General features: G+C 57.1%; 2 protein-coding genes across 2 annotated transcripts; both read left to right on the top strand.

Moving 5' to 3' along the window:
• The first annotated feature begins 3,791 nt into the window (after window positions 1–3,791).
• On the top strand, window positions 3,792–4,784 carry LOC125111886 (olfactory receptor 52W1). Its single transcript, XM_047754035.1, has one exon. The coding sequence runs from the start codon at window positions 3,822–3,824 to the stop codon at window positions 4,782–4,784; it is 963 nt and encodes a 320-aa protein (XP_047609991.1). The 5' UTR covers window positions 3,792–3,821.
• A 4,794-nt stretch (window positions 4,785–9,578) lies between these two features.
• C11H11orf42 (chromosome 11 C11orf42 homolog) lies at window positions 9,579–14,820 on the top strand. Its single transcript, XM_047754070.1, has 3 exons — window positions 9,579–9,718; window positions 13,461–14,259; window positions 14,487–14,820. The coding sequence occupies exons 1-3, from the start codon at window positions 9,647–9,649 to the stop codon at window positions 14,615–14,617; spliced, it is 1,002 nt and encodes a 333-aa protein (XP_047610026.1). The 5' UTR covers window positions 9,579–9,646; the 3' UTR covers window positions 14,618–14,820.
• The last annotated feature ends 62 nt before the right edge of the window (window positions 14,821–14,882 follow it).

Raw genomic sequence — 14,882 nt, 5'->3', positions numbered from 1 at the left:
TGAATTGTATGAATTCTTTGTATATTTTGGATTTTAACCCCTTATCAGATACATGGCTCGCCAACATTTTTCCCATTTTGTAGATTGTCTTTTCACTTTCTAATGGTTTCTTTTGCTGTGCAGAAGCTTTTTAGTTTGATGTAATGCCATGTGTTTACTTTTTATTTGTTGCTTGTGTTTTAAGTGTCACACCTCCCCAAATTATTACCAAGATCCATCCCAAGGAAATGTACTTCTTTTTCTTCTGGGAGTTTCATAGTTTCAGGTCCATTCACTTAAGTCTTCAATCTATTTTGAGTCAATTTTTTTGTGAGTGGTATGAGATATGAAGCCAGTTTTGTCCTTTTACATGTGAATATCCAGTTACCTCCGCACCATTTATTGAAAAGACTATCTTTTCTCCATCGAGTATGTCTGGCTCCCTTGTCAAGTATTTGTTGACTGTGTGTGTTTGGGTTATTTCTGCCTCTCGATTTTGTTCCATTGGTCCATTTGTCTGTTTTTCTGCCGGTGCATACTATTCTGATAACTATAATTTTATAGTATAGCTTGAAATCAGGATGCGTGATGCCTCCTGCTTTGTTCTCCTTCGTCAGGATTTCTCTCACTAGTTAGGGTCTTTTATGGTTCCATATAAATTTTAGGATTATTTCTTTCTACTACTGTAAAAAATACTATTGGAATCTTGATAGGGCTTGCATTGAATCTATAGTTTTTAGTAGTAGTGACATTTTAACAAAATTAATTCTTCCAATCAATGAACATGAGATATCTTTCCATTTATTTGTGTCTTGCTCAATTTCTTTGATCAACGTCTTGAGTTTTCAGGGTAGAGATCTTTCATCTCCTTAGCTAAATCTCTTCCGAATTATTGTATTGTTTTTGATGCTATTGTAAATGGAATCAATTTTTTATTTCTTTTTCAGAAAGATTGTCATTAGTGTATGAAATGCTACTGATTTTTTTTTGGGGGGGGCCACACCCTTGGCACATGGAAGTTCCCAGTCCAGGGACGGAACATCGCCACAGCAGTGACAGTGGCAAATCCTTAAGTGCTAGGCAAACTGGGAACTCCAATGCTACTGATTTTTGCATGTTAATCTTATATCCCGCAACTTTTTTGAATTCATTGATTAAATCTAACAGCTTTTTGGTTGTCTTCAGGATGTTCTAAATATAAAATCATGTCATCTGAAAATAGAGATCATTTTACTTCTTCCTTTCCATTCCAGGTATCTTTTAATGTTTTCTTGCCTGTTTGCTCTAGGTAGGACTTCTAGTGCCACGCTGAACGGGCATGCTGAGTGGGCACCCTCGCCTTGTACCTGATCTTAGAGGAAAAGCTTTCAGCCTTTCGTCATTGATGTGAAATTAAATGTGTGTCTGTCATATATGGCCTTTATTATGTTGAGATACGTTCCTTCTATGCCTAATTGGTTAAGAATTTTTATCATGAATGGATGTTAAATTTCGTTACATGCTTTTTCTGCATCTATTGAGATGACCATTTGTTTCTTTTTCCATTCTACTAATAAAGTGACGTTATTACGTTGATTGATTTGCGTATGTTGAACCATCCTTTGCACCCCAAGGAACAATCCTACTTGATCATGTTTTATGATCCTTTTGATGTATTGTTGAATTCGGTTTGCTAATAATTTGTTGAGGATTTCTGCACTTATGTTCATTGGTATATTAGGGGACTGAGCCTAATGTGAAGTTCCTGTTTGCTTATGCGTGAGTCCCTCTGCAAGAAACTAAGTGAACGCAGAAAACTGTACCAGCTGAACCAAGCCTCCTGGGAAACTCCAACATGCACACACGCACAGCCACGAACATCCAACACCTGCCTCCATTCACCACTTGTGTCATAAGCCACAACCTCATCCAATGTTACAACATTCCACCTGACTCTCAATTTGTCTTTCTACCACGTCACAGTAATTCACAAGCTGCTTCCAACACCCACTTCCACAAGGAAAACTCCAAGTCTCTTTCCAGGTAAAGTGTCATATTTATTGGTGTATTTATGTACTTTCCAGCCAGTTAGCGTGTGTTGTGTAAAACGGTACCACCATTTTTATTAGGTTCCTCTCCTTGTTAAATGTGTGACTGATGAAGTTTTTAATGTTGTGGCCTTCTCCCACTTTTCTGTGGTTTTGTTAGACTATCTTGCTAGTGTGGTGATTTTTAGAAGATGTATGGTTCCCACAGAAAGAATGGTGCTCAGTGGGACTTGTGGTTGATGGTGAGTAACTCTTTCTCGTTTCCATGGACACCTAAAGCTTCTGAAACTGTCATGGCCCCTGTTCGTTGGCAAAACTGCTGCTGGGTTTTGTCCCCCAATTAAGAGCAATCAATATTTATTCATAGGCAAATAACTATCAGGCATTGCGATAAGCAGTGGTGAGACTGAAGCTAAGATGCCCTGCCTGTTACTCTTTCAGTCCAGAGGGACAGAGAGAGACCAGTGAGGACAGCTGAGGGGGGCGGATACTCACAAAGAAGACAGAGAGCAAGGTCTTCCCTCCGGACCTCAGGGGGTCAGCATTCCCCTATCTCAGATCTTCCCGCAGCCAGAAGTCAGTCTCTGTTCCTGCTGCCCCCACTGCTGCCTCCTCACTCGACTTCGCGAGTTCCCCAGGCTTTCAGAAGCCCAACAGGGAAGCGGTAATGCGGCCCAGTGGGAGGGGTAGGGTCCTGAGGGAGGCGGGTAGAAGAGCCACATAAAGGGCCCCGCAGGCATCAGTCAAGGCGAAGAGGAGCTGCCAGCGTGCCCTGCTCAGCTCTCTTCTCGGTCAAGTCGTCTGCTGCTGCCTTCCTTCTCTTGCATTTACCCATCCAACCTTCCAGCGTCCACAGGCTAGCTCCTCGAAGGAATCCGTTCTGCTGCTCCTGCCTCCTCCTCCTGCGGCTGCTTCTTCCTCGTATGGCTGGCACGCTGGGTGGAGTGCCACGTCCTCCCCTCCGTGACCTGCACGCTCTCGGGCACCCCAGGAATGAGACTGGAGTGCAACCCGCTTCTGGACCGTGAAGAAGGAAAGACTCGTTTTGCTGCCATCCCTCTCTCGGCGGCTTCCCAGGTCCAGGGGCAATTCTCCGACCCGTGTTCGAGCTCACCACGCCAGCGCCAGGCTAAGACGAACGTAAGCCCCCCACACCCCCAAACCCACCAGGTGTCCTCCGCGCACGTCGGCCTCACAGCTGCACTCAAGGCCCGTCTGCCTCCTGTTCCCGTTTCTCCCTTTCTGTCCACCGTCCTCCTCCTTCTTGGTTCGGAAGGTTCAAGCTGGCCACGTGTAGTGTCCCTGTGTCCTGCCCCCAGGACAGAGCTGAGGAGGCTGAGGCCCGGGAGTCGTGCCTCGGGATACGCAGGCAGGAGTAGGGCCATCCTGAGGCCTGAGCCCCCCAGAACTGGCCTGCTCCCCACCTGCAGAGACCGAGACTGATTCTCCTTGGACCCTGAGGGCAGAAAAGGCTTTCCTCTCAGCTCCCCTCTCAGCTGAGCTCCACCGGGAGGGCTCTGGCGGGGCAGCCACTGCAGCAGAGACACCCCGTCCGTCACCTCTGTCCCCCTGGCTCTCCCTTCGATGCTTGTGGATGTCAGGTACAAGGACCCTCCCATCCTGACCGGGGCTGTGACCTTGACTAGCCATCCCGAACTTCCATCACGGGTCCTAGTGGCGAGCCTCCCAGCCTTGCACTGAGCTTACCCGTACATGGATGGATCCGTGCCACCGTGACAGCCCCAAATCCCCTCCCTTGTCCTTCCCGTATCAGGACTCCTGCCTCCATGAGCCCGAAAGCCCTGACGCCACAGGATGGCCGAAGCTCCCCAGCCCAACTCCACCTTCTCCCGCCCAGCCTTCTTCATACTGACCGGCCTGCCAGGGCTGGGGGGCGCCCAGGCCTGGCTGACACTGGTCTTCGGGCCCATGTACCTGCTTTCCCTGCTGGGCAATGGAGCCCTGCTGGCGGTGCTGCACGCGGACACCACACTACACCAGCCCATGTTTCTGCTCCTGGCCGTGCTGGCAGCCACGGACCTGGGCTTAGCCACGTCGGTAGCCCCGGGGCTGCTGGCTGTGCTGTGGCTTGGGCCCCGGCCGGTGCCCTACGCCGCGTGCCTGGTCCAGATGTTTTTCGTCCACGCACTGACTGCTGTGGAATCTGGCGTGCTGCTGGCCATGGCCTGTGACCGAGCTGTGGCCGTGGGGCGTCCACTGCACTACCCTGGCCTTGTCACCAAGGCCCGCGTGGGCTACGCGGCCCTGGCCCTGGCGCTCAAAGCTGTGGCTATTGTCGTGCCATTCCCTCTGCTGGTGGCGCGGTTTGGGCACTTCCGAGCCAGGACCATAGCCCACGCGTACTGTGCGCACATGGCGGTGGTAGAGCTGGTGGCGGGGGACACCCGGGCCAACAACCTGTATGGGCTGGCGCTCTCGCTGGCCGTGTCCAGCGTGGATATTCTAGGCATCGCCGGCTCTTACGGGCTCATCGCCCACGCCGTGCTGCGGCTGCCTACCCGGGAAGCCCGGGCCAAGGCCTTCGGTACGTGCAGCTCCCACGTCGGGGTCATCCTGGCCTTTTACGTGCCCGGTCTCTTCTCCTACCTCACACACCGCTTCGGCCGTCGCACCGTCCCGAAGCCTGTGCACATCCTGCTCTCTAACGTCTATTTGCTGCTGCCACCTGCCCTCAACCCTCTCATCTATGGGGCCCGCACCAAGCAGATCAGGGGCCGGCTCCTGGAAACCTTCACGCCCAGCAAGAGCCGGTTCTAAGGGGCAGGGAAAGCCGTGGGGCCTGGGGGTGGAGGTGGGGAGAAGTTCAGAGGGTCCCTGGGGGTGCGGATGACGTCATCTTTGCCCCACGGTCTGCACACGACTGTGACAATCGCTCAGCAGATATTTGCTGGGCAGGGTCTGCCGCGGGCACAGTGGCATCTGGAGACTGGCCCGTCCAGCTGGGGAGGCGGCAGGAGGCGGGGTACCAAGCGACCAGGCAGAGAAAATAAGGGATCCAGGAATCATGGATTCGATTTAAAGAAAACTACCCTCCTTCTCTTCCTGCCCCAGCTCCGCCCATCGTGGAAGCCTGAGTCGGCTTCGGTTTCCACACGAACCAGACCGGGGCCTGGGAGTCTGGGGGTGACGCTGCCTCTGGAGGCAGGTGCTCGGGGTCCTGTCTGGGACCACAGCCCTGTATCCCTGGGGTCAGATCCTGTCCTGAGGGAAGGAGATAAAAGCTTCCTCCCCCCCTTCTGAGAACCAGGATAAAGGGCCCTGGAGCCCCACGTGCGTCCAAGACACTGATCTGTAAGACGCTCTCAGCTCAGAGAAGGTTCTCGGTCTCGTGCTTGAGCCCCATCCCCCAACCCTCACCACCCGCCAAGGTCGCGGCAGTCAGTGACGAGAATGTCGCTCCCTGGGCCTGCTGCTTCTGGGAAACCACTGTGGGCCCCTGACCTGCTGGCCCGAGGCCCAGGTCATCAGGGTCTCTTAGCAACCTGCCCTCCGTGCATCCTCAGCCCAGTACGTAGAACCCCAGACACAGGCCTCATCAGCGCCCCGTCTGCCCTGGCCAGGGGCACAAGCAGCACACAATGGAGGTGCGACGTGACGAAACAGCAACAGTTGGCACTGCTGTGGCCGCCAGAGAACAGATCCCACATAGGAAGTGCCATGGTGGTGCCCGCATGGGGTTCCCGCCGGCTAAAAGCCTCCATGCTGCCGGGAGGGGCACTGCCAGCACGACGTCCAGAAGGAGAACATCCTCAGACAGAAGCAGCGAGTCCCGCTACGAGGTCAGAGAGAGCCACGGACTGCACACGCGGGCCCAGGCTCTCCGGCAAAACGATCCCAACTGCGGGCACTGGAGTTGGCCTGGAAGCCCGGGGCAGGAAGGACCGCTCGGCAGAGAGCTGGACGGAGCACCACGCAGGAGGCTGCAGGCCTGAAGAAGCACGCGATGCCACCTCCAGGGCCACGCGGGGTCCCGTCAGATCCTCAGGAACAGGGACCTGAGGACAGCCCAGGAGCTCTGCATGCGTTTCAGGGGTGCTGTCACATCCCGTGAAGCCAAGGGGACAGGGAGGAAATTCTTCGTCCTCCTCCAGCCAGGGTGGCCCAGGCCTTCTCAGGACTCAGCTCTGCCTGGAGGTTCTAAGTTTAAAAGCCCTCCAGGCAATGATTTTGCAGATAACTGTGATGAAGTACATTGTGTGTGTGTGGTTTGTTTCTGCTTTTGCTTTTTTAGGGCCGCACCCCCAGCATATGGAGGTTCCCAGGCTAGGGGTCCAATGGGAGCGGTAGCCGCCAGCCTGCACCAGAGCCACAGCAGTGTGGGATCCAAGCCGTGTCTGTGACCTACACCACAGCTCACGGCAACGCCGGATCCTTGACCCACGGAGCAAGGCCAGGGATCGAACCTGCGTCCTCACGGATGCTTGTCAGATTCGTTGCCGCTGCGCCACGATGGGAACCCCGACTGTGATGAAATTCTAATCCTAGTAGGTCGTGAGTCTTTACCATGTACCCATCCTTCTCTTAGTGATTTGTCTCCTGACAAAATAACGAGAGAGACGCGCACAGAGACGTCGGCAGGAAGATATTTATTACAACATTGTTATAAGAAATATAAAGCGATGTGTGACAGTCCTGGGCCACGCGCACGCGCACCACCTCCTGTCCCCCCGCTGGTACATGGAGGGGGGACTCATAAGCAGTGGCTTCCGTCTCTCTCCCACCCCAGGAAGCCTCTCTTCTAAGGCACCGTCACCTGTGGGTGTGCAGCCGAGTCCAGAGCTGTACACGGTTCACCCTCAGCCCAAAAGCCCACCCCCCTGGCCGTGTGGATTTGGTTTTGGATTCAGACTGCACACCCACCCACCGTGTGGTGTGTCTAGAAGGCTTTTCTGGCACTCTTCCTCCTCCCAACAACCTGAGAACAACTGTGAGCCCGCAATCCCTTATCCGTAATTCCAAAATAAAACATCTCTCAACAATAGGGTTTTTTCCATAACTCTGACCCCAAATCTGGCCTGGCCCGTGGTGATCACATTTCTAGGCTTTATGTTCTCACTGAGTGTGAACAGGCACACATTTAGCCTCAGAAACACTGGCGGCTTTGGTGGCAGGCCGCTGCCCTCCGTCTCACTGGGATACTCCTTCCTCTGTCACAAAGGCACGAGACTCCCTCCCCGACATCTGAAAACGGCTTCATCCAAAACACGGTCACCCCAAAAGGTTTCAAGGAAGGGACGAGGGACCAGAGTGACCATGTGTGCGGCTGCGAGGAGGGCAGAGGCTCGAGCGGGCCCTTCATCCCTCTACCGGGGCCGCAGCACCGCCGCGCGCCGCCCTGGAGGCTCTGGCAGGGCGGACGGCGGGCTTCCCGGACGAGCGGCCCCGACCCGCCCGCTGGCCTCCGCTCTCCACCCCGGGTCCCCCTCAGCCAGGCCGGTGACCCCAGGACGCGCTACCGTGTGGCCCAAACTGCCCAGCCCTCGGCTCCTCAGCTCCACCCAGAACTCGGCTGCCCTGTGTTCTCCTGCGGCAACGTCCGGACGCAGGCTCTGGGAGCCAAAAGGAAAGACAGGCTCCCTCTGGGTCGGGCAGGAGGGACTCGGGGAGCCCAGAGAATTAGGGTCCTCGGACGGCAGGAGAGAGAAGGCAGAGGCTGAGGAGCTCAAGGGCGCCCCGTACCCCACCCCACCCCGGTGCCCGTCTGATCTCGCCAGCGGCTCACCCCCCTTCCCACCCTGGACGCCCCTCGGGATGCAGACGCGCGTCTCTGTCCCCTGGCATCGGGCTCCTGGCACGGTCGGATCTGCCCAGGCCTGTGTCTCCCGTCCTTGCCTCCACCTCCGCCTGCCTCGCTCCCGGTTCCCTTCTGAGCCAACGGAGAGGCCAGCTCTGCTTTCCCAGCCAAAGCAGGAGAGCTGCTGTCACCCAACAAATGCCACCTAACAAGAAACTGGGGGCTTCGGGTTGGCCTCCTGCAGCTCCTCCCACACCCCGCCCGCTCCCTTTCCACCCGCTGCGCTACCTCCACCTGGCACCCCCGACACACACACACACACACACACACACACACAGACCCACCCACCCACCCAGGGGAGCGGAAGGAACAGGCCGTGCTCTCCCGTCCCCGGAAGGAGCTGTGCCTAATGGTTAAAGCTACCATCAGGCAGGCATCTGAATCCCAGGCCCTCCGTTAACTCACTGTGTGCCTTGCACTAGTTTATTTAAGCTCTTTGAGCCTGTTAACTCACTTGTAAAATGGGAAATAATACCTCAAGAGGTTCCTCAAAGGATTACCTCGTGTTCAAAGCGTGCGGAACAGCCCCTGACACATTTGATTTCAACAAACACGGAGACATTAACCCCTCTCCTGGGGCACAGGCCCGTGCTCACCGTCCAACTGCGCCCAACGGCCTGGCACCCTAAGCCTTAGCTCGGTCTTGGGAGCCCTGCCCTCCCTTGGGGCCAGTTCCCGCTCCTGCAGGAAACTTTTCTTGGCAACGGCCTCTCCCACCGTGGAAGGGCCTGCCCGTGCCCCGCACTCCACGCCTCAGCCGGCTCTGGGTCGGCCCTCGGCGCCGGGCGGGGGCGAGGGGGATGCTCCCACACAAAGGGTCCTCTGGGCACGCAGGTGGGCAGCGGGAAAGCAGCTCCTAGAAAGACTCTCCAGCAGGGCTCTTCTCCAGCGCAAGACAGACCGAGCTCTCTGACAGAGGCACGAGGGAAAGTCACACACAGATCAGAGCTGCACCAGACACAAGCAGCCTGGGAGAGGGCGTAGAGGAGGAAGAAAAGCGTCCTTCCACTTATCTGGGTGATCGCGGCTGTCTGAACGCTCTCTCCGGTTACTAAGGCAACAAGATCCCACCTCACTGCCTGTCTCCCACGCTGTCACCGCTCAGCATGGCACCCTCCTGCACACACACCTGGTTCTCAGGCAAGTGTCACCCACCCGAGAAGGGGTTTCAACCCAGGCTGCACATTAGAACTGCCTGGGGCGCTTTTGGAAATCCTGATGCGCAGGCATCCTCCAGACCAATTAAAGCAGCATCTCCGGGAGTAGGATCCAGGTATCAGGAATATTTAAACCTCCCAGGTAATTCCTTCAGCCAAGGATGAAGCCCTCTGCTTTGTTCTCAGTTTAAGTCCTGATCTCTATGCTTCTCCCAGGAGCCCAAGCCAGCCTCACAAAGAAGCATCTGCAACCGACAAGACAGCAGAGCAAATTATTTTAAGGAAGAAAGCCCTGATCCTCTTTCCTCAAAGATCAGACCAGGAACTACACACACACACACAAACATATATAAACACACCCTCAAGGAAACACACACACACACACACAAACATCTATAAACACACCCTCCAGGATGCCTGCGTCTTCCTCCCCTAAAGCAGGGGAACGAGTAGGTGACTAAAGGTAACGCACTCGGGCTGCGGGCTGCGGGCAGAGTGAGGCTGTGCAAGAGACCGCCCCCTCCCCGCCCAAGGCCCTGACACCCAGCAGGACCTCTGTGACCTCACGCTGAAGCAGGACAGAGCCCAGGGCCGGGGCCTGAGCTGCCTGGGCAGCGTGGGGTTCCTGCAGCAGCCACTGCCCTGCCTAACCCCTCCCACGCCCCGTCATGTTGGCTGGTACCCCCCACCTGTTGACACTGGATGAAGCTGATGCCGCCTGGACCCTCATCAAAGATAAGGTGGGTAAAGAGGGCTAAGGAGGAAGTAACAAGGTGACCTCAATGGGCCTGAGCAGCTTCCGAGAGGAAGGGCTGGGAAGCCCCAAGACAGGCCTGACTGTCAGTCAGGCAGTGCTGGCTCACGTGGCGGGCACGGCCCTAAGGGCTCTGCGCCAAGCGTCCACTTCGATGCCAAGCGCAAAAACTCTAAGAAGGACTCCTTGAAAGACACTCACTCCACTGGGGGCTGCGAGAGCAGAAAGAAGTGCTCAGTCAGGGGCAGACTCAGGAGGTCAGGAAGGCTCCCGGAGAGAGGGACACTGTGGCTCGGCGAGTAGGAGCTATTCACGGAGGCCAGAGGCGCGCCTGCCACGTGAACCCCCGAACACGTTCATGAGCAGGTGGGTGGCGGGGTGGATGAACCGTGGCTTAAATGACGGCAGAATATGCACAAAAGCCAGGAGGAAAGAAGACAACTGTGTCTCTGCGAACTGCAAACGTCCTCTCGAACAGAGCTCAAAAGAGCAGTGGTGAAAGTGAGGTTGAGGAGGAACAGGGGCTGATGACGAAGGGCCTTTTAAGTTTGCCTTGGGCCTCTTCACAGCTCTGCCCTCCAGCTTCCCTGCCACAGGATGAGAAAGTCAGCCGTCGAGCCCAACACACAGGTTTCCAGGAGCAGGCAGATCTCCACTCTATCTGCGTGGCAGGTGCCCAGAAAACCGCCCCCAAAGCTAGACGGCCAGTCCTTCCTGCGATTAGAGAATTTAGGGGTCGGGTTCTGGTCGTGCTGAGGGAGGCATCTGCAGAAGGCAGCCCACCCCGTTTTAAAACAATCAGCTTAAAGCAGTGCCCACCAGACTCAAAGCCACCTCCACGGCACGCGGCTCCCACACGACACGGGGCAGCTGCTCACCACAAAGGGCAGCTTCCCAGGGAAGCAGAAACGGGAGCGCCAAGGTCCTCCCAGGAGGAGAGGAACTAGTTTCCACAGCGTAAAAGGCGGGTCCTAGACCAGATCAGTCAAAACCGGGGTGAAGTAAGCGGGGCCTCTGGCCACGAGAAGGCTGCGCCATCGCCGAGCATCAGGAAAACACCGCATCCCACATACATGGACAACCGTCAGCAAAGTCAAGGTAGGGACCCCCGGGGAAGTCACGGGCGGGAGGTGGCAAGTTCAAGCAGTGGCTCCCTCCCTCCAGAACTGCCTGTGGTCTACCGGGCTCTCGGTAGAACATCTGGCGAAGCAGATGCGGCTCACGGGCTCCCGACCCACAATTCCAACAGCCACAGTCCCTCCAGGAAGATGACCTTCCAGCATCACGTCCCCGGGAGAGCGGAACCTGCCGGCCGCTGAGTCCCTCAGAGCCGCCACCCAGAAACACACGGGCAGTGGCATCCGGGAGTGTCTCAAATGGGGACTCTGCCAAGAACACGGTCGCCCTGGCCTAGACCTGGGCACTTGAAGTGCCCTAGTTTAGGCTCATTGCTGGGGCCCTCGAGGGAAAGACTAAGGACTCAAGAAACGTCCGGGGCAAATTCACATCTATATTCTGGGAAAGAAATTCCAATCAAATCAGGGATTCAACTTTTAGCAGAAACTTAAGACCATCAAGAACCAGGTACTTTTTTTTTTTTTTTTTGGTCTTTTTGCCTTTTCCTGAGCCGCTCCCATGGCATGTGGAGGGTCCCAGGCTAGGGGGTCTCATTGGAGCTGTAGCCGCCAGCCTACGCCAGAGCCACAGCAATGCGGCATCCAAGCCACATCTGCGATCTACACCACAGCTCACGGCAACGCCAGATCCTTAACCCACTGAGCAAGGCCAGGGATCCAACCCGCAACCTCATGGTTCCTCGTCAGATTTGCTAACCACTGCGCCACGACGGGAACTCCAAGAACCAGGTACTTTAAACATCACACTCCTGCTGGGGGGAGGTCTCTCCCAAAGATATTTTCATTCACCTCATCTGTACGGGATCCCAGGCACCATCGGGGCAGCGCGGGTGGGATTCGGAAGTGATGCTGGACGGGCATGCTTCTCACTGTCACGGGGCAGAGCATTCCGTACAAAAACGCTAACCCACCGCTGCTCTGCTCTCACCCCTGGAAACCACGGGCCCTTCTCCGGGTCCTGTTCTTCAACCAGACGCCCCCTCCCAGAAGTAAGTGCTCCGTGTCTCAGTGACACACGAAGAAGTGAAGAATGATGGCAAAGTCTTCCATGCAGATCAACCAAGAGCACCAGTTACTGCCTCAGCTCGAGGACAAAAGACAGCGGTCTCCAAGCTACCTGAGCTTGTGTGACGTCCAGACACAGCTCCACCAGTTAGCGAGGGCGCGGCACTTGCCACACAGCTTTACGCAGCAAAAAGCAGGTCAGCCTTAAGGGGCCACTGGCGCACACTCCACCGCAGCGCAGGCGGGGGAGGCCTTCGGGAGCAGCGCAGACATGCCATGTGGGGGCTGAGGGGAGACTAGAGCACACAGCATTTTCGAGACAGGACTCTAACGTGAAAGGGGCCCCGAGAGGGCACTGTGTGTGCCCCCGGCAGAGCACAGACCCAGACAGTGTCTCGGTCAACAATGTCCCGGCGGAGCCAAGATCACAGCGAAGCACCATCACTGGGGAGGACCTCACAGGGTTTCTCGGTTGGCCAAGACGTTCACCTTTTCAGAACTGGGTTCCCAAGCCCAAAACGGCAAAGGCAAGAAGGACAAAACCAAGAGGAACAGTAACCCCTAAGGGTACATACTGGAATGCGCATTACACAGACCTCGAATCTCAACACGCGTGATCCCCCACCGCTCAGGCGGCGGTGGACACACGGGGCTAGGGACACCGCGTTAGGAACGGATTTCCAGGTCAAGCTCAGGGGACCGGTCTTGGCCAATGCCATCACCCACATAACCCGTCCCCTGAGAACACTCCTGCAGGATCCCCTGGCCCACACCCTCCAAATGACCAAGTCCTATCACTCTGCACCCAAGTATCTTCCCCCCGCGTTCATGCCCAGCCTCGCCCTGTCTTGCCTGGAATTTCACAGCCCTCTGAACAGATTTTTCTGCCTCTTCATGTATGCCTTCCTTTGCAAAAGGAACTTTCTGGAATGTCCCTCTGATCCTGCCCCTCCGAACCACAACCCTTCAAGTAGCTTCCCATTGTCCCCAAGGTAAAAGTCCCACCATCGGGCGCACACAAGGCCTTGAATCAGCAAGTGCCTGCGTGCCTGTCCCTCTCCACACACGTAAGCAACGTGAAATTATAGGCTCCTGACTGGGCCCCTCTGAGTTTGGGGGTTCGGATTTTTTCACGGCTGTTCCCTCGCCTGGACTGAGCACTCTCCCCCCCAGCTGAGCCCTTCGAAGTTAGAGGAGCCCCCCAGGATCTGTCCCTGAGCCTTGCCACCGCAGACAAAGGCTGCCAGGTCCCTCTCACTGCCCCACGGCCTGGCCTCTTCCTACCCGACCTGCCAACTGCTGCTGACGCCTGTCCCCTCCGCTAGACGGAGCTGCGTCAGGCCAAGGACGGTCTCCTTGCGCCATCCCTCCCAGCCTCTAGCAGCGCCTGGGGCACAGCAGACACTCGAGGTTTTGCTGCAGCAGGACACTGGGAGAGAAGCGGGCCGCACGACAGTTTGAGCGCACTGCGGAGACGGGCTCCAACCGTGGCATGGTGGGAGGCGGGGGGACCTGCAACGGACTGCTAGGGAGCTCCTACCCACCCCGAAGCCAGCCCCTGACTATCTATCCCCTGGCCGCCTGCAGGTCACCGAGGAGCGCTTCGGGCCCAATGTGGTGGCCGTGCCCTTCCTGTCGGACGCAGCCTGCTATGACCTGCTGGGCGTGCTGGTGAAACAGTCCCGCCCGGCCCACACCCGCCTGGCTCTGCCAGGTCGGCAGGGTCGGCGGGTGCTACAGCCAGTGGGGCCACTGCCGAATCTCCTGGAGCAGGCCGGGTCTGAGGGCGCCTTTGCCCACTGCACCCGGGAATACTCACCCGACGGCCGGGCAGAGATAGCCTATGAAGAAATGCGGCTGCTGGACGGGCAGCCCTGCCGGATCCGCTTACATATGGGCGGCCTGCGCAAGAAAGTGGCCTTCCTGCTGCTGCCGCCAGGGCAGGTGGGCCTCCGGCAGACTCTTCCCTGGCTCCGAAGCACCCACAGCATCTATGTCATCTACCAGGTCTTCTCCTGCTCTTGGCTACAGCTGGGGCTGCTGCCCACAGCCCAGGAGCCCCAGCTGCTGCGTTTACAACGGTCACTGCCCATTGCCTTCTCCTGCCTCAAGTTCTCACTGCAGCCCAAGGGAGTGCTGGGGCCGCAGAAGCCCCTAACCAAAGACCCCCTGCCCCATGGGGCCAGCTGGGTCAGACCCAACCTCAACATCCTACCACCTCCGGCCCCAGCGTCAGCCCCCGATGACATCCCCGAGGCTGCTGGGGTGTCGCCGCCTATCCCAGCCCCACCTACGCCACCCCCCAAGGAAGGGCCAGAGGGCAGACCCACCAGACTCTCCCACAAGGGCCGAAACCCCTTCCGCAGGGGACCCCAGATGCTGTCAGGTACTGCGAGGGGAAGTGGAGAGGGGAGGGGTGGGCCACGGTGGAGGGAGAGCACACGGGGATACAGCCCAGGCATGTGCTGGGCGCACTGGTTGGGGGGGGGGGGGCAGAGACAGGCACGCGGTCCTGGCGAGGGGGTGGGCACAGCACAGAAGGCCGGGGAGAGGGACTGGGGGGCAGAGAGACCAGGGCGTGAGTCAAGCTGTGGCTATCCCCAACCCTGGCAGAGAACTGGCTCTTCAGCCCCCGCAACCCCCCACCAGGAGCCCAGGGTGGGGGCCCCGGGGACCCCGACCGGCACTCCATGTCCCTGCCCCTGCTGCAGGGTCTGTCCTCAGAGTTCGACAGCGACGAATGAAGCCACGGCGAGAGGGGCAGGGGGCGAGGCCCCCCAGATCTGACCTAGGGATTCTGGTCCCCAATAAACATCAGCTGCTGCTCCCCCAAAGCCTCCTGGGCCCACGCCGCTTCTTCCCGCGGGGGTCTGGGGAAGGAGGAAAGTCCCAGCTTTTGTCCCTAGCCCACACGCCTCCTCACCCTCGAGAGGCCTAAGAGTACCTTGAAACCCTGGCACCGTGTCCTCAGCAGAGAGAAAACCCCTGACCACTTCCCCGTCTACGTAC

The sequence above is a fragment of the Phacochoerus africanus genome, chromosome 11, assembly GCF_016906955.1.
Source record: "Phacochoerus africanus isolate WHEZ1 chromosome 11, ROS_Pafr_v1, whole genome shotgun sequence".
In the NCBI taxonomy this organism is placed as follows: Eukaryota; Metazoa; Chordata; class Mammalia; order Artiodactyla; family Suidae; genus Phacochoerus; species Phacochoerus africanus.
This window is presented reverse-complemented; position numbering and strand designations above follow the sequence as displayed.

Excerpts from the sequence above, each read along its gene's own strand:
- LOC125111886 (XM_047754035.1), top strand. The coding sequence starts at position 3,822 with ATGGCCGAAGCTCCCCAGCCCAACTCCACCTTCTCCCGCCCAGCCTTC.
- C11H11orf42 (XM_047754070.1), top strand. The coding sequence starts at position 9,647 with ATGTTGGCTGGTACCCCCCACCTGTTGACACTGGATGAAGCTGATGCC. Across the intron at positions 9,719-13,460 it reads GGACCCTCATCAAAGATAAG|GTCACCGAGGAGCGCTTCGG; the intron begins GTGGGTAAAGAG and ends GGCCGCCTGCAG. Across the intron at positions 14,260-14,486 it reads GGGACCCCAGATGCTGTCAG|AGAACTGGCTCTTCAGCCCC; the intron begins GTACTGCGAGGG and ends CAACCCTGGCAG.